This window comes from Numenius arquata, chromosome 12, assembly GCF_964106895.1.
Source record: "Numenius arquata chromosome 12, bNumArq3.hap1.1, whole genome shotgun sequence".
Lineage (NCBI taxonomy): Eukaryota > Metazoa > Chordata > Aves > Charadriiformes > Scolopacidae > Numenius > Numenius arquata.
Window position 1 is genome coordinate 21,767,243 of NC_133587.1, and position 25,730 is coordinate 21,792,972.

General features: G+C 40.7%; 1 protein-coding gene across 1 annotated transcript in view; it reads right to left on the bottom strand.

The window, feature by feature from the left end:
- The window catches only part of ADAM22 (ADAM metallopeptidase domain 22), a 143,629-nt gene that overhangs the window by 22,391 nt on the left and 95,508 nt on the right, over positions 1-25,730 (bottom strand). The window contains exons 8-25 of the mRNA XM_074157524.1: positions 24,714-24,784; positions 23,410-23,484; positions 20,745-20,816; positions 19,696-19,862; positions 16,649-16,733; positions 16,119-16,209; positions 14,844-14,895; positions 13,188-13,287; positions 9,482-9,553; positions 8,769-8,861; positions 6,534-6,614; positions 6,260-6,310; positions 5,911-5,974; positions 5,287-5,392; positions 4,095-4,211; positions 2,453-2,621; positions 1,360-1,468; positions 311-401 (exon numbers count right to left, since the gene is read on the bottom strand). Coding sequence (XP_074013625.1) covers positions 311-401; positions 1,360-1,468; positions 2,453-2,621; positions 4,095-4,211; positions 5,287-5,392; positions 5,911-5,974; positions 6,260-6,310; positions 6,534-6,614; positions 8,769-8,861; positions 9,482-9,553; positions 13,188-13,287; positions 14,844-14,895; positions 16,119-16,209; positions 16,649-16,733; positions 19,696-19,862; positions 20,745-20,816; positions 23,410-23,484; positions 24,714-24,784 — 1,666 coding nt within the window. The remainder of the gene's footprint in view (positions 1-310; positions 402-1,359; positions 1,469-2,452; positions 2,622-4,094; positions 4,212-5,286; positions 5,393-5,910; positions 5,975-6,259; positions 6,311-6,533; positions 6,615-8,768; positions 8,862-9,481; positions 9,554-13,187; positions 13,288-14,843; positions 14,896-16,118; positions 16,210-16,648; positions 16,734-19,695; positions 19,863-20,744; positions 20,817-23,409; positions 23,485-24,713; positions 24,785-25,730) is intronic.

Below are 25,730 nucleotides of genomic sequence, written 5' to 3' on the forward strand. Positions count from 1 at the left end.
TGAATCAGACTGTATTCTTGTATTTCCTTTGTCAGATACAGTAAAATCATAATCTGATCATCTACAAAAAATAAAGAAAAGAAACAGCTAAATAAGAAGTGAATTTCACCCTTGGATCAAGCTCTCCAAAAGCACATACACATGTACAAATTGCTTGAGAAATGCTAATACTATAAAAATATCACTGTATAAATATAATCCAATTTGGATTTTTTAGATTATGTTTGAACTGTTCTTTTCATAACATAATCTGCTATCAGAGGAAATAAACATATTTTTAAACCATATTAAGAAAACACAATTTACTTACTTGTAACCCCAACCAGTTATTCCTAAAACGAGAGCCAACACTAAAATGGTGCCAGCTATAGCCCCTATTATTATATTTGTGCTAACAACACCTGGAACACAAGAAAGGGGAAAAATATACAGGGTTTTAGGAGAAAAAAATATATAAAACCAGTAAACGTACTGTCTTTCAAAAACCTGCTTGGACAACTTGTACTAGACATTAACTGTAACCAGTGATACAATCCTGAAGTATAGCATGGACATAAAAAGACCATTTGTAAATCAAGATTTGACTTCTGTGTCCACTTCCTTAACAGAACACTTGCTACATGGGAAAGTTGTGCCACGTTTACCAATATAATGCTATCAATATTGAAGTACTGTAGCTTACATCCTTATAACTTGCACGGCAAACGCCTGCTTGCATTGGAATAAAAGTGACTATTTGTTTGGTTTTGCTCAAATCCCTTCCATAGCTGAATAAACCAATCAAGAGACATTCTGGAAGATGGTAAAACTGTTCTCCCACAAGGATTTATAAAGAAAAACATTTACACCCTGATTTTTCCACAGTATATCTTTCTCTTGTATGCAAGCATAAAGACAAATAAAAACTTTCACTCAAAAAATGCAAAAGCTTAAAATTTGCACAGCAACATTCTGCATGCTGACCATGTAATAAAAAATTGACTCAACAAATAAAACCCGATCATGTAAGCAACATTACCTTTCCGTCAAGATGATGAAAAGCCCCAGTAACTCTTTGCTTGTCCTAATCGATCGATACACTTAATAAGGCCGCTCAGGTGATTGGGACAAGCAAGGTACAACCGACACACTGACACCAGTCCCGAGAGGTGTACTGAGTGCTTGTGAGCGGCACTGCTCGCACCCAGCCCCGGGGCTGAGACCTCACCCACAGACACCAAGTGCTTCTGCTGTGGGGACAAGTGCTAATGGTGCATCGTGTTGTACGCTAACTGAAAGAGCAGGAGACCTAGTTTTGCTTAATGAACCTTCCTCAAATCCAAGCTTTTCCAGTTACTGGTAAAAATTGTAACAACATACCTTTATTGATGGCATCTTTATCAAAAAATATATCATCTTTGATGCGAGAACTGCAGTCATCTCCTCCCCAGAATCGGTCACAGACACACTTTATTTCATTGCTACAAACCTGCAGCCAAAAGCGTAGCTCAGAATAAAATCCTGAAATTAATCTATTCCCCTAATTAATACCTACAGTATAGGTACAGTCATATATCACTGATTTTGACTGCCTGCAAAATTTTGTTAAATATATTTAATATACATTAAATTTAAATCGATATATTAGGTATAAATGTATTAAATCTATTACTATGCTTTATATATAAATATGTAGCATGTATTAGGTACAATAATATATTTTCACAGAATATATATTTAATAGAGCCATTTATAATTGCTTTGGGAGACTGAACCTCAATGATTTTATTTTTTCAAAATATGAAGCGGTTAATGTCAGATTAAAAAAAAAGGAGTTTTAACGCAGTGTAAAAGACAGAAGACGTTGAGAGAGAACAACTCCTTTGATCTCAGCTCAGCTGCAGGGACCTGGACACACTTTCAAACTGTATGAAGGACAAGGGGACTCAGCCAGGGCCACAGCAAAGCCACACACTGTGCACCAAGCAGAGGAGCTGACACCAGCCAGGAGCCAGCTCACTGCCCTCTTCACTACAGCAAAGGGACTCTCAGCGAACAAAATCCAAGAACCTCATGAACCTTCTCGGCTGTTGACACAATCAAGAGGGAATTAAAAAGAGCATCTGGAAGAACAGAGACCTACGTTTCTCAGTTCATAAAACCTATATATTCTCCAGTGCATCGCCTGAGGAAATATCAAGCAAGTTAGCAGAAGTGATAGCAAAAGGACTGAATGATAAAATTTTTGTAGAAGTAATACATACTTACTATGACTCATTTTTTAAGATGCCTTGACTGCTATGCATTATGTTTACTTATGTGCCTCTCCTCCCTTTCCTTTTCAAAAGCTTCCCCAGTATAAAGACATCTAGAGTCATGCTGCTGGCTTTCTGAAAGGTCTAGCTACTACACTACACAACACCAGGTACCCAGCAACAACAGAAAAAAAGGATTAAAGACTACAAGAACATACACCGTGTCCTGAACAAATTTGAGTGTCTGTGGTGCCTGGGCAGGTACTGAAGTTGAAGGCCTCTGTGGGGAGGCAGCGATGCTCAAGGCACACCATGTTCGGCCCACACGGCGTCCCGTTCTCCACATAGCCCAGGTCCGTCTCCTCATCGAGCTTCACATGGCCACCACTGCAAGACAACCAAAAGGATCCCAGAGACTCATGCCATAATTAGATTCAGATTAAGCAGAAAAGGACCTGGGGGTGTTGGTCGACTCTCAGCTGAACATGAGCCAGCAGTGTGCCCAGGTGGCCAAGCGGGCCAACAGCATCCTGGCCTGTGTCAGGAATAGCGTGGTGAGTAGGACTCGGGAGGTGACCGTCCCCCTGTACTGGGCACTGGTGAGGCCCCACCTCGAGTGCTGGGTCCAGTTTTGGGCCCCTCACCACAAAAAAGACATTGAGGAGCTGGAGCGGGTCCAGAGAAGGGCAACGGAACGGGTGAGGGGTCTGGAGCACAAGTCTTATGAGGAGAGGCTGAGGGAGCTGGGGGTGTTCAGCCTGGAGAAAAGGAGGCTGAGGGGAGACCTTCTCGCCCTCTACAACTCCCTGAAAGGAGGGTGTAGCCAGGGGGGGTCGGTCTCTTCTCCCAAGTCACAGGCAATGGGACAAGAGGAAATGGCCTCAAGTTGCACCAGGGGAGGTTCAGATTGGATATTAGGGAAAATTTTTACACGGAAAGGGTTATTAAGCCTTGGAATGGGCTGCCCAGGGAAGTGGTTGAGGCACCATCCCTGGAGGTATTTAAAAGACGGGTTGACATAGTGCTTAGAGATATGGTTTAGTGATGGGGGTGGGGGGGGTTGTATGGTTTTCTTTTGTTTTTTTTATCGGAGTTAGGTTGATGGTTGGACTAGATGTTCTTAAAGGTCCCTTCCAACCTAGACGATTCTATGATTCTAGACGGGACTGTGAAACGCTTGAGAAACTGAGCTCTGGGCTGCTGCCTTCATTTCTGCCTGCGTTATATAATGCCCAGGACCAGAAAAGAGCAAGTATGGCTTATTAATCTCACTGGCCCTAATGTGAAGCAAACCAAAACACAGTATAACTACATCAAACAAATGTAATGGTGAAAACAAAGACCATTTTTCCTGTGTAAGAGCTGGTGTTAGATAAAACACTGAGTTTATTTGTGTAGGACTTTATTTCATCTTACAGTTGTGTGAAGCTATGAGAACACACCAGGTCTATAACTGGGATTCAGCTAACATATGGCAATGTATTAAGCTGCCAGTTAGCTTTGGCAGTGCAGGCATACGTCTAAGTATTTTGAGTACATTAAGTACTTTGCAAACATTAAAGAATGTAAAACCAGGAGGCCAGAGAAGAGCATTATGTCTCTCCAGGGAAAATTAACTACTACACAGAGGGGACTGCAAAGCAGCTGCACTCCCACCCTCCCTCAGTCAATTTCCTGAAGCTTAACAAAGATTGAGCTGGAATAATGGCTATGGAATATAATAATAGGAAATACAGGAATAATAATAGGAAAAAAAATATTAATGGAAACAGTTGTTCTCCACTTAGGAATGAGAAACCTGCTTTTCTATGCGAGACAGATATTGACTGTCTCTATTCTGTTTTCAGGATTTCCAATTACCTGCAGTTGTAGACTTTTCCAAACTGCAAGACTGATGATGTGATTTCACCATCAAGTTCTCCAAGTCTGGGCACGTTGGATATATTGGAGCACAGGAGGTATCCACAAAGCACATCCCTGCATGGAGAGAATAAAGAGATACTCACAGAAAAGAAAACTCAGTGAAAATGGATGATCAAAAAAATGTGGTGTTCTTCACTTGCTTTGTAACATATTTGTTATTCCTTGCTTTTCTCCCACTGACAGTAACTCCCATAAATAATGTCTTGTTTCCTAAGAAAATTATTCTCCTTGGAGCTTAGACTGGGAAAAGGGTCTATTTTATGATGTATTATCAAAAATGCTCTGAGTAATAGCAATCACCGAGCTGTCAAGAACAAACCACACCAAAGTGATTTAATATCTTAGTAAGATACAGTAACTGGCCCACGGAGGAGAAGCAGGAGATAGTGGCTTTAAACAAACTCTCATATGACACATACGTAAGGGAACTAGAGACACCAAGTTGAATTTAGCTGTTGAAGAGACTTTACAAATCGCGTGCGGAGACTTGTCCACTGTCTGTCCTCTCTCACATTACTGAATATTTTTTACTCATGGATTTGTAATGGAACAGAAGTAAGGTTATCAAATCTGCACAGAAAGGTAGGAAAGGACATTAGTTCACCTGTAGGCAGGACTAGAATTTTACAGAAGGGAGAACTCATCTAAAAACCAGGGTGCAGTTTGAGAAGGACTGGAGAAAGGTTCAGAAATAGGCAGAAATAATCAACTGCTTAAATAGAGAATGTGAAACACTGGTTTAGGCAGTACTTGTAGGAAAAGATGTGGAAAGTTATAATATGATGAAAACTGAACACAACCTAGCAATGCAATGCCACAGACAGCATAAAAGGTGAACACCACACTGAGATGTGAAACCACAGGCTGCTCTCCTCTTCATTGCTAAGCCTCATCAAGAGTACCAGGACCACTTTTGGTCCAAGTGCTCCCAAAGCTCAGCTCTCTTGTCAGAGATCATCGCTTCTTGACACTCTGCTCCCTCCAGAATTTCCTGCACTAAGGTCTGCAGAAGGTCAGGAGAAGTTTGATCCATACAGAGGCTTTTTGAGCCTCTTCATGCTAGCTAAAGAACCAGACCAGGGATAAAAAAACCCCTCATACCAGTTGTTTTCTAAATGGATCGACTTACTGTTTATTGCACTGTATCCAAGAGTCCTTATCTCTTCCACAGTTTCCTTTCTCAGTCCCTTCAATATTCAGCTTCTCATAGCAGTACCTGTCAGCAGCTGTCACTTCTGAAAACAGAAATGAATCTCTTCTAAGATGATGAAGACTTTGAAAAGCCAGGTCCTGGGAAATGGGGATGCATAATCAAAGCAAGCAGAGCTTCCTGATCTGGGAACTGCAGGTGGCCTGTGAAACTCTGCACAGTGTTCTCAATGAAAAGTTTTATGTTGGCACCACAAGACTTTTAAAATTTTGTTCAGATTGACCAGGGTTTACTGGTCCAAAATGTCTCCAGAAGCCACTGAAACAAATCAGTAAATAGGAGTACAGGTTCCCTAGGTGGTTGTTAATGAGAACTTAAACCTAAGACTTCAGAATAATCACCAGTAAGTTAACCAACACTAGGGAAAGAGCTGGAAAAGAGGATGGAAAGACAAAAAGGGCAGGGGGGGGAGCGGGAAGAGGGAGGGACATACAGTCCAAGCTGTTTTTAATGCTTCTGAGTATGTCTCTTCCATAATTTTTCTTAGCCAAGATAATCTTTCAAGCCACGTGAACGACAACAAACTTCGAAACAATCACTCACTTTCACCCCAGACATATTTACACTGCCGGTCCCTGGTTTTACATCTTCCTCCAAAACAAATACCCTAGAAAGAAAGAAACGATAGGGAAAAAGTTTCAAATGACTTGATTTTCCAAAATATGGAGTTATATAATATACACATTTGTCACATGCTTTCTACTGAGGCAATCATTATGTGATTCTACTTTCTCTTCATTTAAATGCTTAGCTCCAAAATATGACTAGCACCCAAGACTCAGGGATGTCAGCAGAACTGTCCCCAGTGACTTCCAAAGATCTAAACCAAAATCTATAAAATGCAATCTATAAAAGTAGAAAGAATGTAAAAACAAATTGATGTGGTAATTACCTGCTTGTTATCACATGAATATCCATCCATTTTATGAATATTGGGAGAACACTATGGAAAGAGAAAATAATAGATCATAGATCAGACAAGCATGGAAGCAAAGCATACAACAAACGTCATATGGAAAATTATTTCAGTATTATGCTTGGTTTTTAGCATCAGCAGGTTTAATACAATTTTTATACACCTTACTATATAAAACGGTAACATTCATAGTTATTGAGAGCCTACTGGTGCTTTTTTTCATCTCCTGGATAGAAGATATGAAAATCACCTGACTGGAATTTCCTGTGCAGTTCTCTGCAATATCACAGTCATTCACTGCTTCTCGGCACAAAACTCCTTTAGGTTCAAACTGAAAAAAAAGGACAGAAAATTAGTGTCTTGATTTCTTCATATCTTGCCTTAAATGCAATGCTTTATAAGAGTTTAAACTAAAATAAAAACCAGGCAATTTTCATGTGCTGATTGAAGTGGGAAGACTTTCCTTTCCCTGCTGAGGACATTGCACCTGCCAAGCCACTGGCCATTTACTGGTGCAAGTGGTACCACTCTCTGAGACACCTCCTCCTGAGTGCCTGGAGTGTGGGGCCGAGCATGGTAAGTGCTCTCCTGGAACCCAGGACCTCTGGCATTTATCAAACCAATACCGCAGTGGCTTGCAGCATTATCTCGACCAGGTCATTGTGCCTTTTTGTGACTATTTTACTCTTCTTTATAAAACAGGGAGAACAATCCCGATTTCCTTGCTAGGGATGAAGAACACTGGTTCAGAGCTCTGGGTATAAATACTATGGTTATTACAATGCTCCATTGTAGAACAGAAACTATTAATAAACATACTGGATTCTGTACAGTTTGACACCACTTTCTAAGTGACCAGATATTTAACAACAAAAAATGTATCAGTGACCTAACTAGGCATTTTGGTTAAAGACTTCTGTGCTAACTCTCAAGACCTGTAAAAGCAGGAAGACATGCCATTAGTGGCAATTGTTAGTGCAGACCCCTTATTTTCCCTGAAAGCTTTCTGAAGTTTGTGATACCCAGTTCATTTTGCAGCTCTGTGATTTTTTTTTTTTTCCTGGATCTGCATGCACATACAGGGCTTTTTTGGGGACAACTGCTAACTCCACAGCTGGTGTGAACGGGCACACAGCAGTGGAAAAGCTAGACTCTGGTACTTTCTCAGCCTTCAGCTTATCTTTTTCCTACCAGGCTCTGGAAAAATGTGGACAGACAGGAATACTGTCAGAATACAGGATGCTGGGATGTACACTCACCGTGTTTTGTTTGCAATCCTTCCTTCATTCCTGCTTTCAGGCAGGGTATTACAGGGGAAGGCAACCCCAAGTTTGGGAAGTGTCTTTTGAGTTGTCCTGATTAACACCTCCTAGGGACACGTGTTTTGCAAAATTTTGCCTTTCTCTTCATTGGCTCACCCTCACCACTCTGTATGGAGATAAACCCTTGTTTTGTTTGCAAAAATAATGTAGGTACACAGAAGCTTAATTTTTTTCTGATAGTCTTTAATATGGTGCCTATGTGACTTGGATACTTGAACAAAATTCACCCACACTGGCAATCTGCTTATTTTTTTATATTACATTAAAAAAAGGGATGTGCTTAGGGAAATGTGATCTGTTCCAGCATAATCTGTGCTTTTTCTTTTTTTAACATTAGGATGAGCACAAAGACAAGAATGTGGTCCACAGTTATGACTAATGTTCCTCCTAAGGAAATGAAACCCTCAAATGCCCACAGATAATGCCCAAGATAAAAATACCGCACATAGCACACCACAGTTTTAATAACATTAATAATAATTATCATTACTACTAAATGAGTATAAACAACTATTTGAAGTTATATTTAGCTGGGCTCCCTTACAGCCAAGATCTGGCTAAACTCCTTTTACTATTTACTGATGCATCAGGAAGAATCTCTCATAGTGTATGTAAGGCTTGGTTCTCTTTACTCAACGGGATTTCAGGCAGTCCAAACATAAGGAGACACAAGCAGAGCTAACTGAAACTGAAGTCAGGTGTCTTAGATGAACACTTCTGAAAATTCTGCGAGCTGCATTGTTTTGGGTTTGTTTTTTTTTACTATAGCCTTCTCTCAGGCCCTCTCTGATAGGATTTTCCCACTCAGTCTCATGAATCAAATCCAGAGGAAGACGTAGGGCATTGGGAACGGCACACGGATAAGGATGTGCGTGTTCAAACAAGGACGTCTAATGAAACCTTGTGCAACTTCAGCCTGTTTCAAACTTGCCTAAAACTGGAAAGCTTTAATTCACCTCTGCATTTGATCACAGTCCTTGCTTCAAGAAGCCAAGTCTAAAAGACAGACAATAGCCCCAGATGAACCAGTTTTCAGCCAATTTTAAAAGGCAAGCTTTCAGAAAAATAATCACAAGGTCTGCAAGGAAAAAGACGTGCTACGGTGCCTGCAGCCACCTGGATGCATTCCCACAGGATGCTGCAGTGAAGGTCACTGCCCTTACCCGGCACTTCCGACAGCAAAGCCCGTTGCTGCACTGGGAGCCTGCTGTCAGGGTGCAAGTCTTGCAGCACTCTCCTCCTTCTCTGGCACACTCCTGAGGAACACACAGACTTAGAACAGAATACACGGGGAATGCAGATAGGCCCCAAGCTCTCTCATTACTTCTCAGCTTAGCACACTACCTGAACAGATTTTTAAGCAGGCTCTTAGGCACTCGAAGGCAGAAAAGGGCATGCGCTGTGGAGCTTGCAGTTGCTGTTTCCTATGCAATATAGGAAATAATTTTTCTAACTTCACAGTGTCAATCATTAAATGCTGACATTTTAACATTGACCAGTCATGTTCCCATCTAGGAAAATACCTTCTTTAACATCTTTTAAGGCTTGATTCTGCACAGGTAGATATTACTATTATTCTTCAGAATTTACATAGTGATAAAATAAAAAAGCTGTGCTACATTGTGTTAAACATGATGGAAAAATGTAAGAAATGACAAATCCTTTGCCTCAGGACCTTAACATTGCCTTTCTTCCTCCACTTAATCTCAATGGCAGTGATGGGCAGCACCCACGTGTTAAACATGATGGAAAAGGTAAGAAATGATGAATCCTTTGCCGCAGGACTTTAACACTGCCTGTATTCCTCCTCTTAATGTGATGGGCAGCACCCTGCCCAGGAGAATCTAGTTGCTAATTTAAAGTACATAGCACTTACTGCTATCGTCCCACAGTCACACTCTTCTCCATCTTCCACAAAGCCATTGCCACATTCTGGAGGATCCAAAAGCTGCAGAGCAAAATCAGAAATCAGCAGGGAAAAATCAGAATATGCCAATGACATGAATATGCCAAAGGGCATGTCTCTCCTAAGGGAATCATTGTCATATTTACTCATACAACATATTTTTAGCTAGCACCCCGAAGGCATTAACCAAAAACAACTACCTACACTCAGGGAGAAGCAGACTAGAAACACCACAAGCGAAATGTGCAGAGAACTGACAATGCTGTGACCGAGTTCAGCAATACTGCCGAGTCACATAGCATCCCTGGTGCATGACTTCCATTTTTACAGCAGATGCAGTTTGAGCAAAAGCCACAATCAAAAACAAAAGGTGCGACAACAAAAGAAAAAAAAAATTATTATTGTCACAGAGTTTGCAAGTTCTGTTGTTCTAGAATTCAAGTGATAAGAGCTGTGTCCCAGGATGAACCCTGAACAATACCTTCAGAAGGAACAGCCGTAAAAAAAATTGTCCTTTGGGAGCACATCGCTCAGAAATGCAGGGAGAGGCTGGGTTTCTTTGTCAGTTTTTGTTGTAGTGATATGCTTTTTCCTTCCCTTTTTCTCTATCGCAGCTGGAACTTCCAGTAGTTTTCCATAAGCTTGTGTCACAGGCAGATGAGAACGTATAGCTAGTGAGGCTTCCCCCCTTTTCTTTCAGCCTCCCCTCTAAAATTAAGTGTCCAAATCTGTACATTTGTAGTAGTACTTTCCTTTCCCAGGGACAAGATTCATTCACCAGTTTTTACATAGGACCCATGCTATACTCTCTTTTAATGGACATTTACACCCTGTTCTTTGCAGTTTAATTGTTTGCAGTTTCCTAAAATTTCTAAAGGCAATTCTTCAAAAAGAAAATAAAATGTTTTTTTCCTTTGGGCATCAGATAATTTTTTTTTTACATAAATGAGAAGGCATATAATTCTGTCACCAAGGCTAAAATTTTGCATGTCCTGAGTTCTCCAATTAAACTATGATTGCTCCAGAAACAACTCTGCTTATGAGCCATCTGCACAAGTACATCGCTTGTGATAGAGTGCTCTGGCTGCTGCCTTTCTGCCAGTAGCTCACAGGATGGAGCATCTCCCCGTGTACTTCACTGTGCCACAAACTAGCCTCAGGCTTGTGGCACAGGCTGACATGTTATTACTAGATCCCCCTATTGAAATGGAAATTTGACTGCAGTATGTATGTAGAATTTAACATTAAATGTAAGCAAGCAATTATCTTCTAGAATTACTAAAGAGCTGTTAAAACCGCTCGTTTCCGACATATTTTTCCAGACATCTTAACTTCTGCATCTCTAGGTGTGCGCTGCACAATACAGACAAGTAAACGGCAGTAACAGAGGATCCTGCCTTAAAACACTGGGCCAATTAGCTGCAGTACATAGGGACAGCTAAATATGAAATGGAAGAAAAAAACATGAAAAGCAAATTGGATAACTTTTCCCCTGAAGTCATATAATTCATCCATTCATTTGAAAAGAACATACACTCCATCTGCTCCAGCAGTCGTTGATGCAGTTTTCGGGATCACAGCTGATCTTACTGCAGAGCACTGCTGAACACTGCACCTTGTCACATCAGTTTTCCTTTATCTCATATTTCTCCAAAAGCAAAAGTAAGTTCGTGTTTCACCCCCCTTGCTAGGAAACACATCAGCCTCGGGAATTAGACAGACATCCATTGACAGTAACTTTAAACCAACCCAAACAACACCATATTAAAAGAGTCTAAATCACCCTGGCTTCCACATCTGACTTCAAATTTCCACATGCCATTAGAAAAAAAAATTATAAATCCTTCCAATCTGAATTGAGATGAGAGTAATTGTTTTTTATCAAATGACAGATGTGGACATGAACATAATCACTAAAATATGCCCAAGTAAGACACATTACACTATGGAAACAATTCACTCAGCAAAGAAATAAACCCACCATTTTTTCTCTCCACCTTTAATGAGATGGGAAAAAACCAAACCTGTAAAATGCAGTTGCATTTTAAATAATGGGAAATCTTACATCTTATTAAGCTGTTATAGTGCTTTCTCTGCACTTTTAATAACACATCCTTCCATGAAAAGAAGATTTTTGAGAGATAAGCAGACAGCTTATCCAGATTTGATATCTTCTCTTCCCTTCTCTAAGGTTTATTGACATTCTGTGGTTGTTGGAATGTGCATTTTTTCTCAGCTGCTCCAGGAGGAACATGCATCACTCCAGAATTCACTTTCTCTTTCACATCTGTGGTCACCTCAGCTATCTTTTCTCCACTTGGACTGTCTTTCCTTTGCTTGCTGAAAGACAGCTATTAAATAGATAACAATAATTATATTTAGAAAACAGTAAAGAATATTATCCTGATTACTGTACATTTTAACATATACTTCAGTACATGGAGCAGGAATATACTGAAACCCTGCTGGAAATCCTCCACTGTAGACGCGCTTGCATCTTGGCTGGAGTTTCTTTAGCCTTGTTTTGTATTTATCTCCCATAAATGTCTCAGTTAATCATTTCATACTCTTTGCATACTTCATGTGAATATACCTGTTTAGCAGGCCAAAACTGAGACAAGAGAAGCAAAGAAAAGGCGAATACTATCTCAAGAGATATTCGCCATTCCTCCTGATTTCCAAGACTCATGCAGCAAGACCTCTGATTTTGTACTTTAGAGGCAAATTTGGAGGGGCTGTGTCAGTCATTTAAGTGGGTCCTGGTGCTTTTGTAGCTCTCCTGCCCCCAAGCCTTTAGGGAGGTAACACACCCTGTTAAAGAGGCAAGGTACAGTGGCACTGAGGACCAGGGTCCAGTAGGGATTCGCCAGCCGTCCCCGTCTGGGTGACTACCCAGCACAAGGCAGGGTTGTGCAGAGCCACATGTCCTGGCCTGGAAGGAGCTAACACAAGGCTAAGATGATCCGAGCACTTCTCACAAGGCACATGCTGTTCAGGGCATGACAGACCCTGGTGACGGTGATGGGGACCATGTGGGCAGCTCCTGGGGAATGAGGAGTGTAACAGACACCCAGAAGCCACAGGCTCTCCTAGTATCTGTCCCCTACTCCTTGGGGCTTTCTGTCCTGCCCTGTCTCTTCCAGCTTTAGAAAAACTAGTTCCAGTTCTCGAACTCTGTTCTGAGAGCCACTGTAAAAGATTTGCCTTCTCCAAACAGGGAGGATACCACAACCACTTGTAGCCACTGGTGCCTGCGCACAGCCGCTGGGCTGCATGGCAGCGCACCCCCTGCAGAGGCTCGAAGAGCAAATTAGAATTCAAGCTGTGCAAAAGTTTACCAAGACACTTGAAACCTCAGCAAATAATTTCAGCAACATACTGTATTTACGATATTCAGAACAAATTGCATGAGGTATGGTTCTAGATCAAAGCCTACAGGAACTCTGGACACGAAACCACTTATTAAAATTTATTTAAATATAATTTCCAAACTACTATGAACTAAAATCAGCTACTGTCACTCATATTTCAGCAGAAAATTTAGAACCTAGAGAGAACCAGAAATACCAAAACTACAGTGTTTCTTTTCTGTACCATTATCACTGTCATTCTTCTTGGTTTCATCTAAATCAGAAATTGAATAGAAATAGTACTCAGTAATCAGGTAATAGCTTACTTTGTTTGGTTTATTGAAGAGGCAGGCTCCACCTCCATTGTTTAAAAATTCATGATATTCTTCAATATCACATTTGGAGAACTTGCTTGGAAGATAATACCTGTACAGAATAAAGGTAGCAGGGTTACTTTCTATAGTGCTTTTTACACGACAATTTGCTTCTAACGCTATCTAATTTGTAAATCATTTTAGTAAATGAGAAAGAACTTTCAACAATGACACAGAGTTCATGGAAAGTGAGAGGTCTAAAATATTTCAAGAAGTTATTTCACGCCAAATACCACAAGTCTTATTACACAGTGTGTAGTTCTCACAAACACAGCCTGTTCCACTAACTGGCCTCATCTCAGAAATACATTTATTTCTTCCCGCACATACCGCAGGAGACAAAGACTGCTTATTGTGCATTTCCCAAAGTAACTTAAGTGATCTTTATATTTAGGTCCTTAGTCTGCTTCAAGCAGATTTTGGAGTCTCAAGGGCTTTCCTATATGAGCTCATCACTGGATAAAAAAATATGAGTGGAAGTGCTATACTAAATAATCCCACATTGCCAGGAGCAATGGCCTGCAAACCATAATTGGTCTTTGCCAACTCTAGTGTTTAGGTCTAGATTTAGGTCTAAAGACCACAGATAATGTAGGATTCACCATACTTCATCAATAAGCTATGTAAATACAAGCTTTTTTTGTGTACCTAGCTACATTTGGATATAGGTTTGGATTTCAGATAAAGAATTTAAAGACCATTAGATAAGGAATCAATTTTACAAGAATCAAGAATGCTTCTCAGATTGGCTTTTTAACGTACAAAAAAAAATCAGAAAAATCCTACCTGGTATGTTTTTTGGTAGACAAGGTGAAAAAGGTACACATTCACATTTCCAAAAAGCTTTCAATAAAATATGCTTTTTTGTTCAAAATTGTTCTGACCACAAAGCTACTGTGAAAATTCACAGGTCAGTCTGAAATTAATTTAAAAAGCACTGTCTATATCTAAAACTAGACTACAGTTTAATTCATATACATGACAAAAGACAGGCCTGTACTATGAAGAATTAAGGTCTGAATACACAGTTTAGAAACATCAAATTTCATCTAGCAGCGAAAATTTGCTGATTCACTAGTCTTTAGATAAAATCTCTCCCGTGACATCACATGTGGGTATAAACATAACCTCCAATGGGAGCAGTTTTTTTTAAGATTACCACACAAAATGGAGGATAGAAAAATGATAGACATAGATGAAAGATTCTAACAGAAACACTGAAAATGAGACATACTTAAGCAATTTGAGAATGGTATTTCAAGAATTAGTATGTGTCATTGTTTGTCCCCACAACTTAACAGCAAACTTGCAGGAGAAAAGAAGCTAAGCGTGCTCCTGCTTCTCTGCAATGACCTGGCTAGGCTGTAGAGCCCTGTGCCTTCTGAGTTAAATCAGCAGTCCCCAAAAATCTTCACAGATTGTCTCATTAACCCATTTGTTCTCACATTTCTTTGAAAGCCTCTTTGCTACATATGCTGTACAGCTGATACTTTCTGAGACATGATTCACAGAAAATATTGTGCTGAACTACAAAAGGTGAACGTTTTCACACCTTACATTTATGTCATTGTACGAAGGACATGACTTTCCTCTAGTGAAATGCCTTACCCTGTGTCTCCCATGATGCATCCAGACCACGTGTCCTCACACTTACACTCACCTGACAATACCAAGGAAAAAAAAATTACATCTTGAGTCTTGGGAGTCCAAAATAATACATTTCTTAATCACAAAAACCACACTGTAGTCAATTCCATTTCATATTTAAATACAAGTTGAAAAGAATAATTTGCTGGTTTATTGCATGCCTTAGTTTAAGTGTATCAGTGCACGCTAACAAATATTCTTTCAAAAACTATACAGGATTCTATGCACTCCTGAGCTTTGGAAACATGTCTTGTTTTCCTTTCCTTTTCTTAAAATGAAGTTAGGGGAAACTGCAGTGTTAGCCTCCAGCACTTGCCAATCATGAGTCAGCTCTCCTGTCTTCTCCTGTGTCATGATATCTGATTTCTGAATTTTTAGAGTAAAAAAAAAAAAATTAATAATTTTAACCCTTCTGCTTATTTTTTAGTTCACTTCTACTACTATGCTAATGTGACTGGGGAAATCTTCACTTGAAAAAAAAACCAAACCCAAACAATAATTCACACAAAAATGTATAATATGGACTGTAAACACAAGCTAGCAGAGCAGGATCTAGCAGCTTCTTCCTCTGCTCTCCCTCCCTCCCCCAGGCAACCCCCCGGCGGGCAGAGGGCAGCCCTCCCTTCTGCTCTGCCAGGCTGCCTGGGACCGCTTTGCTCTGGTCCCAGCTCTCCGCCCTCAGAACCGTGACTTGTGTCTACTTCCGCTAGATATGCTTTGCCCATATGCTTTTATCTTTCTCCTTCTGCAATTGGCCTTACCGTAATACATGAACATCAGTTTATCGAACGAGTCTCTGCCCAACAGTTGCGTTCTCCTCCCTCCCCACCAAAACCATGTTCTGCCCTTCTGCTCGGCCCTGAGAAAGTGAACCATCACTATTACCGTCTTCACAAGTGGCAGTCACCTTTATCATTTATTTTTAATGAAACGGTGACACCAGTGCTGCCAGCAATTATCATAGAATCATCTAGGTTGGAAAAGACCCTTGGGATCATCGAGTCCAACCAATTGGACTCGATCAATTGCCAATTATGGGCAAGGGGATAACAGAGCATTTAAACAGAGGAAAATTAATGATATGTCAGTCTCTCCTTGTGTTATTATAAGAAAAATTAAAATATTCCAACATTGTTAGAAACACAGAGGAAAGATACATATCAGAGAGACACTGATAAGACCCGCCACCTTTTAAGATTTTCTCTTGAGACAGAGTGAAAAAGTAAACAACCTTACCACTTATAATTTTTCTTCTGTCTGAGAAAATGCCAATGTTTTGGGCCAAAGTCTGTGCCAGGGTAACTGCCATTAAGTCTGGCTTTCCAAACTGAAAGAAACAAGCAAGTTAGGAAGAGTAATTAGTGACGTACAGGTATCTCTTTTTTCCCATTTCAAGGCAAAAAAAGGCAAAATCAGATACACAGCATGAGAGTTCTTACTTCAGAGCAGCTAGATAACGGACAAGTGAGGAAAACTAAATGTTGGCTTATGGACAAGTTAAGTAAGAGGAAGTCTGCTTCTTTCTTGTCATTGTGGCTGCAAGTACGAATGACAGGATATTGCAGAATCTGCTGAAAAGTGTATTTGAATCCATATCTAACTTTATTCACTCATCACTCCTCATTGAGACATCCCTTCTATAGAGCTGCACTAAAAGCCTGCATCAGCAAAGAAGCAGGAAGATATTTTGAAGAACGTCTGCACTGATAAATTCTGTGCAGACAAATTTCCACCACTTTTTTGCTCATACCAGTATCACCACCTACCTCATTCACACCTCCGCCTTTCAGCAAGGAGCAGATTCCACCCGTGTGGGCTACACCACTCCGACTGCTCTGAAACCGACTCCCCCTTTGACAAAAAGGAAAAGAAAAAAAAAGTTTACCCTGCTTAGTCCATGAGTTTTGCTACTATCCATGCCAGTATTTACCCTTCTGATTTCCAAATGAGAAACTGGCATCTGCTGGTTGCCACCACTACCCTGCAAACTATGGGGAAAAAAAAGAAAAGGGAAAAACAGATAACCACTCACAAACCTCATATGACAAATTATTTCCACAAAAGGTATACTATCTCCCCTCCTCCTTCTCAGACTATCTAATATAAGAAAGCATAAGGGGACTATTTTGCCAAACCACCTGAATCTCACCAGCCATTTGTTCATTGAAATACTACTTTCCCTCTTTTGGGGAGGACTGGGTTAGAGACCACTTGGCCAAACTAGATATACACAAGTCCATGGGCCCTGATGGGATGCACCCACGAGTGCTGAGAGAACTGGCAGATGTTATTGCTGAGCCACTCTCCATCATTTTTGAGAGGTCTTGGAGAACAGGTGAAGTGCCCGAGGACTGAAGGAAGGCAAATACCACTCCAGTCTACAAAAAGGGCAAGAAGGAGGACCCAGGGAACTACAGGCTAATTAGTCTCACCTCTGTCCCTGGGAAAATAATGGAGAGACTCGTTCTAGATGTCATCTCCAAACACATTGAAGATCAAGAAGTTATTGGAAGGGGTCAACATAGGATCTGGGAGTCCTGGTGGATAGCAAACTTTCCATGAGCCAGCAATGTGCCCTTGTGGCCAAGAGGGCCAATGGGATCCTGGGCTGTGTAGGGAAGAGTGTGGCCAGTAGGTCGAGGGAAGTCATTCTCCCCCTCTGCTCTGCACTGGTGAGGCCACAACTGGAATACTGCGTCCACTTCTGGGCTCCCCAGTTCAAGAGAGACAGGGAACTACTGGAGAGAGTCCAACGTAGGGCAACTAAGATGATTAAGGGATTGGAGCATCCCCTTTTGAGGAAAGGCTGAGAGAGCTGGGGCTCTTTAGCCTGGAGAAGAGAAGGCTGAGGGGAGACCTCATCTACAGATGGATGATGGAGCTGGACTCTTTTCAGTGGTTCCCAGCAATAGGACGAGGGGCAATGGGCACAAGCTGGAACAGGGGAAGTTCCATTCAAATATGAGGAAAAACTTCTTTCTGGTGAGGGTGCCAGAGCCCTGGAACAGGCTGCCCAGGGGGGTTGTGGAGTCCCCTTCTCTGGAGATCTTCAAGACCCGCCTGGATGCAGTCCTGAGTGATGTGCTCTGGGCAACCCTGCCTTGGCATGGGAGTTGGACTAGATGATCTCTAGAGGTCCCTTTCAACTCTGAGAATTCCATGATTCCATGATTCTGTGATACTGCAGCAAGTGACTTCTGCTGGCATGTGCTGCTGCCAGAGTGCGGGAAAGGCCAACACATTGCCAATGCATGGGGGACTAGTAAAAAGGCATGTGTCTAGCTGGGCAATGCTGATGTGGCAAAAGTCTAAGGGAGATGCATTAGCGGCTCCCTGATGCAGAGGTAGGCAAAAACTCCCAGGAACTGCAGCCCGTCTTATCCAGGGGACAGCTGCACTGTGAGCCTAAATCTAATCATCTCTTTGGTGCTGAGCACATCAGCATGAATGACTGCCAGTTACTGGAGACAAAATATACTCTGGTCCACTCCAGAGCACTGATCCATCCAAGTTGCAGCAAATTGGTTTTTTTCAAAGGAAAACAGAAACACATTAAGAAACAATACAATGCACTAACTGTGCTGAAATTGGATGTTCATTTGTAACCGGTGGACCATCACACCAGCCAACCTCACCTCCCAACTTAGCCACGTCTCTCTCACAGACACAATTTCAGGAACTGGTATTTCTGAGCAGTCTGTGAATGCAATACCTCGGACATCAGTAGTGGTGGTACGGACAGCACTGGAATTGGCACTACAGGGGTATCCACAGTCCCAGGGCACATAGAGTTCTCTTTGCCCTAGCCAGTCCACAAATATTCAAAAGAACAAGACTTCCCCCAAAGACCTTAAAACAGCACCAGAGAAGATACACAAAGGATGTGAGAAAATCTGATTCTCATTTTACAGATGAAGGATTGAGACACAGAGAAACTAAAATCTGCAAGCACCACTTGCAGATCTTACTAGCTCTATTCATGACACAAGTCAATGGCAGTATAAAGTATGTGCAAAAATTCTGAGGGGCTGGATACTGGGGTTGGGTATCCTGGCAACCTACCAAAGTCATCTGAAAAGGAGGTGATTAGGTTAAGTTTAATCATACGGGCTCCTAGAACAGAGGAGCAGAAAGGGATAAGGACTCCAGAGCAATTCATCTGGCTTGCCTTGTGTGGTTCAAAAATTTCAACCATGAACCTCTCCTCTATTTTTGTAGATGTACTTTGTTATATCAATCTGATTTCCAAAACAATTAAGACATGCAGAGAAAATAACTTTCCTCCCAGATTCTTCTTATAGCACGTGTCTCTCCAGGGAATAAACTCTTTTGAGGATCTAAAACACATCAGTAATCCTGCAGCATGCAGGTCACCCAACAAAGTAAAGCAAGCCATAGTGCTTTTTAAGCAGGAAACCTCATTAGTTTCAAAACCAGTGTTCTGCTTTTAAATAATAAAACAGGGCTGTCCATGCTCTGCCGCCGAAGAAGAAGCCAACCTCCGAGCTGGAACCATGCATCACTTTCCAGGCAGCTGCACTTGCAGAGTAGGTAATTGCAGAGAATAACCAAGGATTCCAGCGCATGCAGCTCGGGCTTAGTACATTAAAACTAAAATGAGAGTCAAACCTCTAGTTGCACTGGCAGGCAGATTGTGCATTAACTTTTTCCCACCTCCCCATCAGAAAGATTATTTTCTGAATTATTATGGATCACACATACAACAGAAAAGAGATGCATCAGCCACTTGTGACAAGCAACCCCCAAGGAAAGAATAAAAGCCAGTAATAAAACATCACATGAGGTTACGTACGAAAAAAGGTGAACTGCGTCACTTTTCTCTCTGATAAAATCCCTCCTATATTTCATAAACTCACGCAGGGTCACCAAGGGGTTTTCAGATATGGTGAACTTGTTATCAGTAGCCCAGGTTTCCATGGCAACCAATACTATCCTGGTGTTAAGTTGTTCTTTATATATCTAGTACATTAACAGAATGAACAAATATATTATGTCAAATAGAATAAAGGTGAGGTTTACCCCTTTTTTGTAATAGCTTGCATTTTTACATAACTAAGTATCTCCTTTAAAACCAACAAACATGAAAACAAAGTAAGATCTAAATTTTAGGTCTAATTCTTCAATCAGCTCTCTCAGCCTGCAGAGGGATCCCTTGCAGGTCCTACACAAGCAGATATGCATAGAAGAGAAATGGGATTTTTTTAAAAAATTACTACAGAACCATTCTAAATAGTTCAAAGATTTGGAATTAATGGGTCTTATAACGTCCATCTCATCCCAGTGACACACGAGGGTTCTTATACCAAATAGTGATCTATAAAAACAGTTTTCACTGTGATACACCTCCATGGGAGTATTTAACCTCGTGCTGGCTGAATCACTAAAAGAGTCATCCTTTCAATGCTCGGGGTTAATACTCCATACAGAATACTTTCAAGAGTATATATTATATACGTAATCTGCTTGTATGTCCCTATTCTAACTCATTTACTCAAATGCGTTATTTCTGGAGAAATTTTAGTGCATTCTAATTTCAGATTGTCTTTTGGGTTTCCAGTTGTCAACACAGGGATCCTGTGTTAAAAATTGTCCCACCTAAGGTGCTCTTTAAGACTCGGGTTCAAGGAATTGATCCAGCAGGATACTTAAATGTTTTAAGCCACAAAATATCTACTACTTTATGTTAGACAGGTGGCTGACTGTGGTTCTAGATGAAAATTTATGATCTTCACATATGTTATTATTAGGTATACCATGAGCTGACAACTCCCGCATCTAGCAGTAGAAGAATTATATGACTCATCTCACATGTAAAAGAACATTTAGTTGAGTGATGCTTACTAAATCTGCCATGTTCACAACCGATTTAGCATAGCTGTTTGTATGGCCGACTGACAAGCGATGCTTTTTACACTGCAAAACAAACAGACACAAGTTACATATACAGACTGCAGAAAAATAAGCTCTGTTTCCAAAAATGCACAAAGTACTGCATCACCAGTAAAACCCCTCTGCAAGGTTTGGTCTCCTCTGCTGAATGTAATGCTAATAAGCAATAGTAGAAAATTGCTCAGAAATGCTGATATATTTTACGACAGCTGTTATATTAACTCCTGTTTGGAAAGTACTCTAAGATCTTTACTGAAAAATGCTATATGAACAGGAACATATTGTTACTCTCTTTATTATCTTTATTATTGGTGATTTTTAAGTTAATTCCAAATGCTATTACAGAAATTAGCAGCACTATTTCCATAGTTGAGACTTCTTTAGAGGTATTACCCCAAGAGTGCCTCCATCTGTGTTTTCATCTATCAATCAGACTTCCTTTTTTTTTTTTTTTCCAGTTCTCTCTCTTAAGCTATCTTCTTTATTTCTTCATGTACAATTTCACATTCCATAATGCCACAGTAACTGGTTTAAAACACTTCAGCAATCAGACTGCAAGAGCACCTTTACTGACATTTAGAATACAGTGCTATAAAGATAACACTGCAGACAGCTGCGGAAAAAACCACCATGGGTATGAAAGTCACAATTATCTCAGAAGAATGTAGGACAAAAGGACCAAGATTTTCAGATGTTTAACCACCTTGTGCCCCACGACGCTTAATTTTGGAATGAAAGTTGTCCATATTCTCTGGAAGTTAGGATCTTCCCTGGAAAGAAGTATCCAGCAGCCAGGGGATGGGAAAGGCATGCTTTCAAGCAGGAACGGGGGAAAACCACCAAAAATGAGGATGTTACACTTACTAAAAAACAGAAGGACAAGACTGTGAAGCTAAAAACAGTAGAAAGGATGAAATGAAAAAGCTACAAAATAAATGGAAAACAAAGCACAGTAACAAGGGAAATCAGTATATTACTCAAGTCTCTATTTGCAACTAAACCCTCAAATTTTAGGCCTCCAGCTTCTCTAAGCATCCTACAGAAATGTTTTCAGTATACTAATTTATAATCCTATTTCAATGTTTGGGTTTTAAAAGCTTTATTCCCTGACTGGAAGCAATGGTTGGATGAGCAGCCGAAGGGGCAGCCAGGAGGGCACCTCGCAGGGGTGAGTGGCCCAGGGGGACTGGTGGGACGCAGCTGGTCTGCAGACCAGAGGAAGAAGCGAGAGGTTCATTGCTCCCTCTGGGAGCACCTGGCAGGGGTGAAGAGTGAAAATGGCTCTGACTCTGTGGGGTGTCAGCACCACACTGAGCGCATCTGGTGTGCTGCATCTACTGCACGCACCGAGAGTAATCCATATACACAGGCGTGCTAGCCCAGGCTGTGGGGAACGAGAGGCGCCCAGAGCATACGACACTTCCTTCTCCTTGGAGGAAATCGCTTGGCTTCTTCAATCACAGGTGTTCACTGGCGTTTGCTTCAGAGAGTAAATTCCTACGTAGACCCACTCTCACAGCAGCTATAACTAACCAAAACTAAGAAACACTGTCCTTGGGGGGAATCAGCCCAGACAGACAAGGTCCCAAGGGGAAAGTTGTGGCTTCAGGTCTTCAGGATCAACACAATGACACCAATTTAGGGAGTTCTGCATCCAGTATTGTCTGTTATAATCCAAGAATTTACTGCTGTGTTCACCAAACTGAGCTGATGGAGGACTATGCTGTCCAAGGACAGTGGCACATTCCTTTTACATTCCGATACCTATTTTTGCCTGTTTGGGTATTGATTGAAAGAAGCTGCATGTTACAGAAAGGGCACAGAAAATGTATATATACATTTTGATTTTATAGCCATAAAAGACCACAAAATCAACTGATGTCACTAGTTGGAGGGGCATCACCGGTCTCTGAACTTTATCAAGAAACTTCAAGATGGAATCCTTTGTTTGTGTTTGACACCACAACACCTTCCAGAAATACACTGTCTGGATTTGAAAACTGCAAGTGATGGAGAATTCACTATTTCCTTTGATATTCCTTTCATTGACTATTAATAATCTTCTCTGAAAAAATCTGTGCCTTTTCCCACTTCAGTGAGCCTGGTTTTTCTTCAATACTAAATTTTATTATGTCTCTTTCCACCACATTAAAGAGCCTATTTATGTTCTCCCAGAGAAAGTATACAAGCTTAACAAAATAATTTTCTCTGTATTGATTTGGACATATCATAATCTCCCCACTGTCAACAGCAGCTGCACAATTGCAATAACTGCATTATTGATTGCTGAGTGGCTATAACTAAGACAAGTGCTCAAGAAAGCCAGAAAAAAAATCATCAGCTTAAGTCACACTGATATTAGTTACTTTATGACACAAAGCTTTAATTTATCACCCTTTCTTCTCATACCCAGGCCTGGTTGCATTCTTGGTGAAATTATCTTGCCAAAATTCAAAAGCAACTTCATCAATGGTAAATGAGACCATAATCTCTTCTCTTAAGGGCATACTGAATTTATTCTGGCCATATGTTGTTCTTTATTGTTATCCTTCATGGACCAATTAAGACAATTTGATGTTAGTGATAATCATAAGATGTTGAAGTGTGTCAGTCTTACCATTAGATGATCATTTACAATCATTAACTCAATGTATTTTGTTTCCTCTTCAATTTTACGTGGAATCTGATGAACCTACAAAGAAAGTACAACTGTAAGAGAGTCTAAGAGAATACGGAGAGAGAATGTAACTGAGAACTACAAACAGCTTCAGAAACCACACTTCTTACACATACATTTTTTTCTATTGTCTTAACTCTGGTTTCAGATATTGAAGAAACTTCTGGTGCTTAGTTGCATCATTTAAAAAAATTCTTTCACCCCTGCCAGGACATTTATGTGACTTTAAACAATGAAACCAAGTCTTTCAACCCATCTAATCCCAAGTTTAGCTTCTTTTAAGGAGAATCCTCAGTGGGACCTATATCTCTAAAAAATGGGTTGTGTCAGCTATAAACTTTTTTTTCCAAATAGGCTGTGTGCTTGATTAATACAGTGAACGCAGTACTCGCCTCTATGTTATGCTTACTTTGCATTTAGAAACATTTATGACTGTGCTGCTTCATGGTGTCCTTGTCTTCCTGGGTTTTTCAGGAGAGTTATTATATCGTTATGTTTTAAATATACAGAGTAATGGCTAGTTTACAGAAAGGTAGCAAACCACCTGATACAAAGTAAGACCCTCAAGAATGACTTCTGGAATTTCTCCAATGTTTTTCTCACTTCTCTTTTGCCTCTGAGAGGCTCACATGAGTCAGAGGTGGTAAAAGTCATCTTCCCCTCCCACCGCTCTCAGTATTTCATTTTTGTCTGCATTATTCAGCCCCCCCAACAGGCTCTACTTTGACCTATACCAGTATTTGAGCTCCATTCCTATAATACAAAGAAGTGCTGCTATCTTTCCAGGGTACAGACAAAACATCTGCACTTAGTCCCCCCCCCGCCACACTTTAATAAACAAGGAATGAACTCTCAGTTTAGAGTATTTATTTTAAATCAAAGTCAAGTGACACGAAGTACCTACTTGTCACCATTGCAACATAAAAATACTTGTAGATGTTTCATTAATTGGGAGTTGTTGATAAAACTCTATACTTCAAAACGAGAGGAAATATTTTAGCTACTTTTTAATTTGCAATTTAGCTGTGTTTTACAATTTTATAACTCTTCAGGTAAGTAATGTCCAAGAGAACCCAACAATGTTTTGTCAACATTAGGTACCTCTTTTTGTAACAGCTGTATTGATATACAGACCTCATGCCAAACCAGCAGCAGCAGCAGGACTCCATCTGGACAAATGAATTCAGCAGACACAAAACAAACTTGATGTCATGTTACTAATAAACAAGCATATTGGCACATACCTGCCTTTTACTTCTTTTGTGTCTTGGCTTTACAACAAACTTCTGTGATGTAGTATTCCTTTGCCAGAACTCTAAGCAGAAAACATAGGCAAATACATTGAATGCATACAAGGATGTAGCCCAACAATTAGTGACCCTAAAGCCCCAGGACAGTAGTATGGCATTCTTCCACACATCAGACACGGTAACAACTCCCTTTTTCAAGTTTCCAGCTCGGAAGGAGGCAATGTTACAGATGCTTCCCAGTAACAGGGTTCTTATTAAAAACTCTACTAGTGATAATCTGGGTCTGCTGAAACAGATGATCTGTGGGTGTCACGCTTCAGAAAGCGCAGCAGATGTTCCATGCCAGAACTTCACCAACACTGAGCATGTCATATTATTAGCACAGTGCTTCCGTGGAGTGAATCACATATTTGGGAATTCAGCAGGCATTCACAAAGCTCTTGCAATAGCCACCTAAATTAATAAGAGGAGCACGGAAGGCAGAATTAATGCTTTAAGACGATTATATTCACAAAGTAAAATATGTTAGAGTTGGGAGAAACCTTATGAGATTTGGCAATGCTCACTATCAGTACAATATTCCTCCCTGCTAATCCCACTGTGTCTTTAATTTCTTAAATCTCCAATCATAAGCACCAAGTAGCTTGTTCTTTTGTCAAGTCCATTTCACCAAATCTATTAATAGCCACTCATGGAAAGGGACACTTTAAATTGGAAGAGGGGAGATTTAGATTAGATATTAGGAGGAAATTCTTTACTGTGAGGGTGGTGAAGCACTGGAACAGGTTGCCCAGGGAAGTTGTGGATGCCCCATCCCTGGAAGTGTTCAAGGCCAGGCTGGATGGGGCTTTGAGCAACCTGGTCTGGTGGGAGGTGTTCCTGCCCATGGCAGGGGGGTTGGAACTTGATGATCTTTAAGGTCCCTTCTAACTCGAGCCATTCTATGATTCTATGATTCCATAATTCTATAATGTTTATTAGCAGAAGACAATACTTGCTCTCACCCTTTTC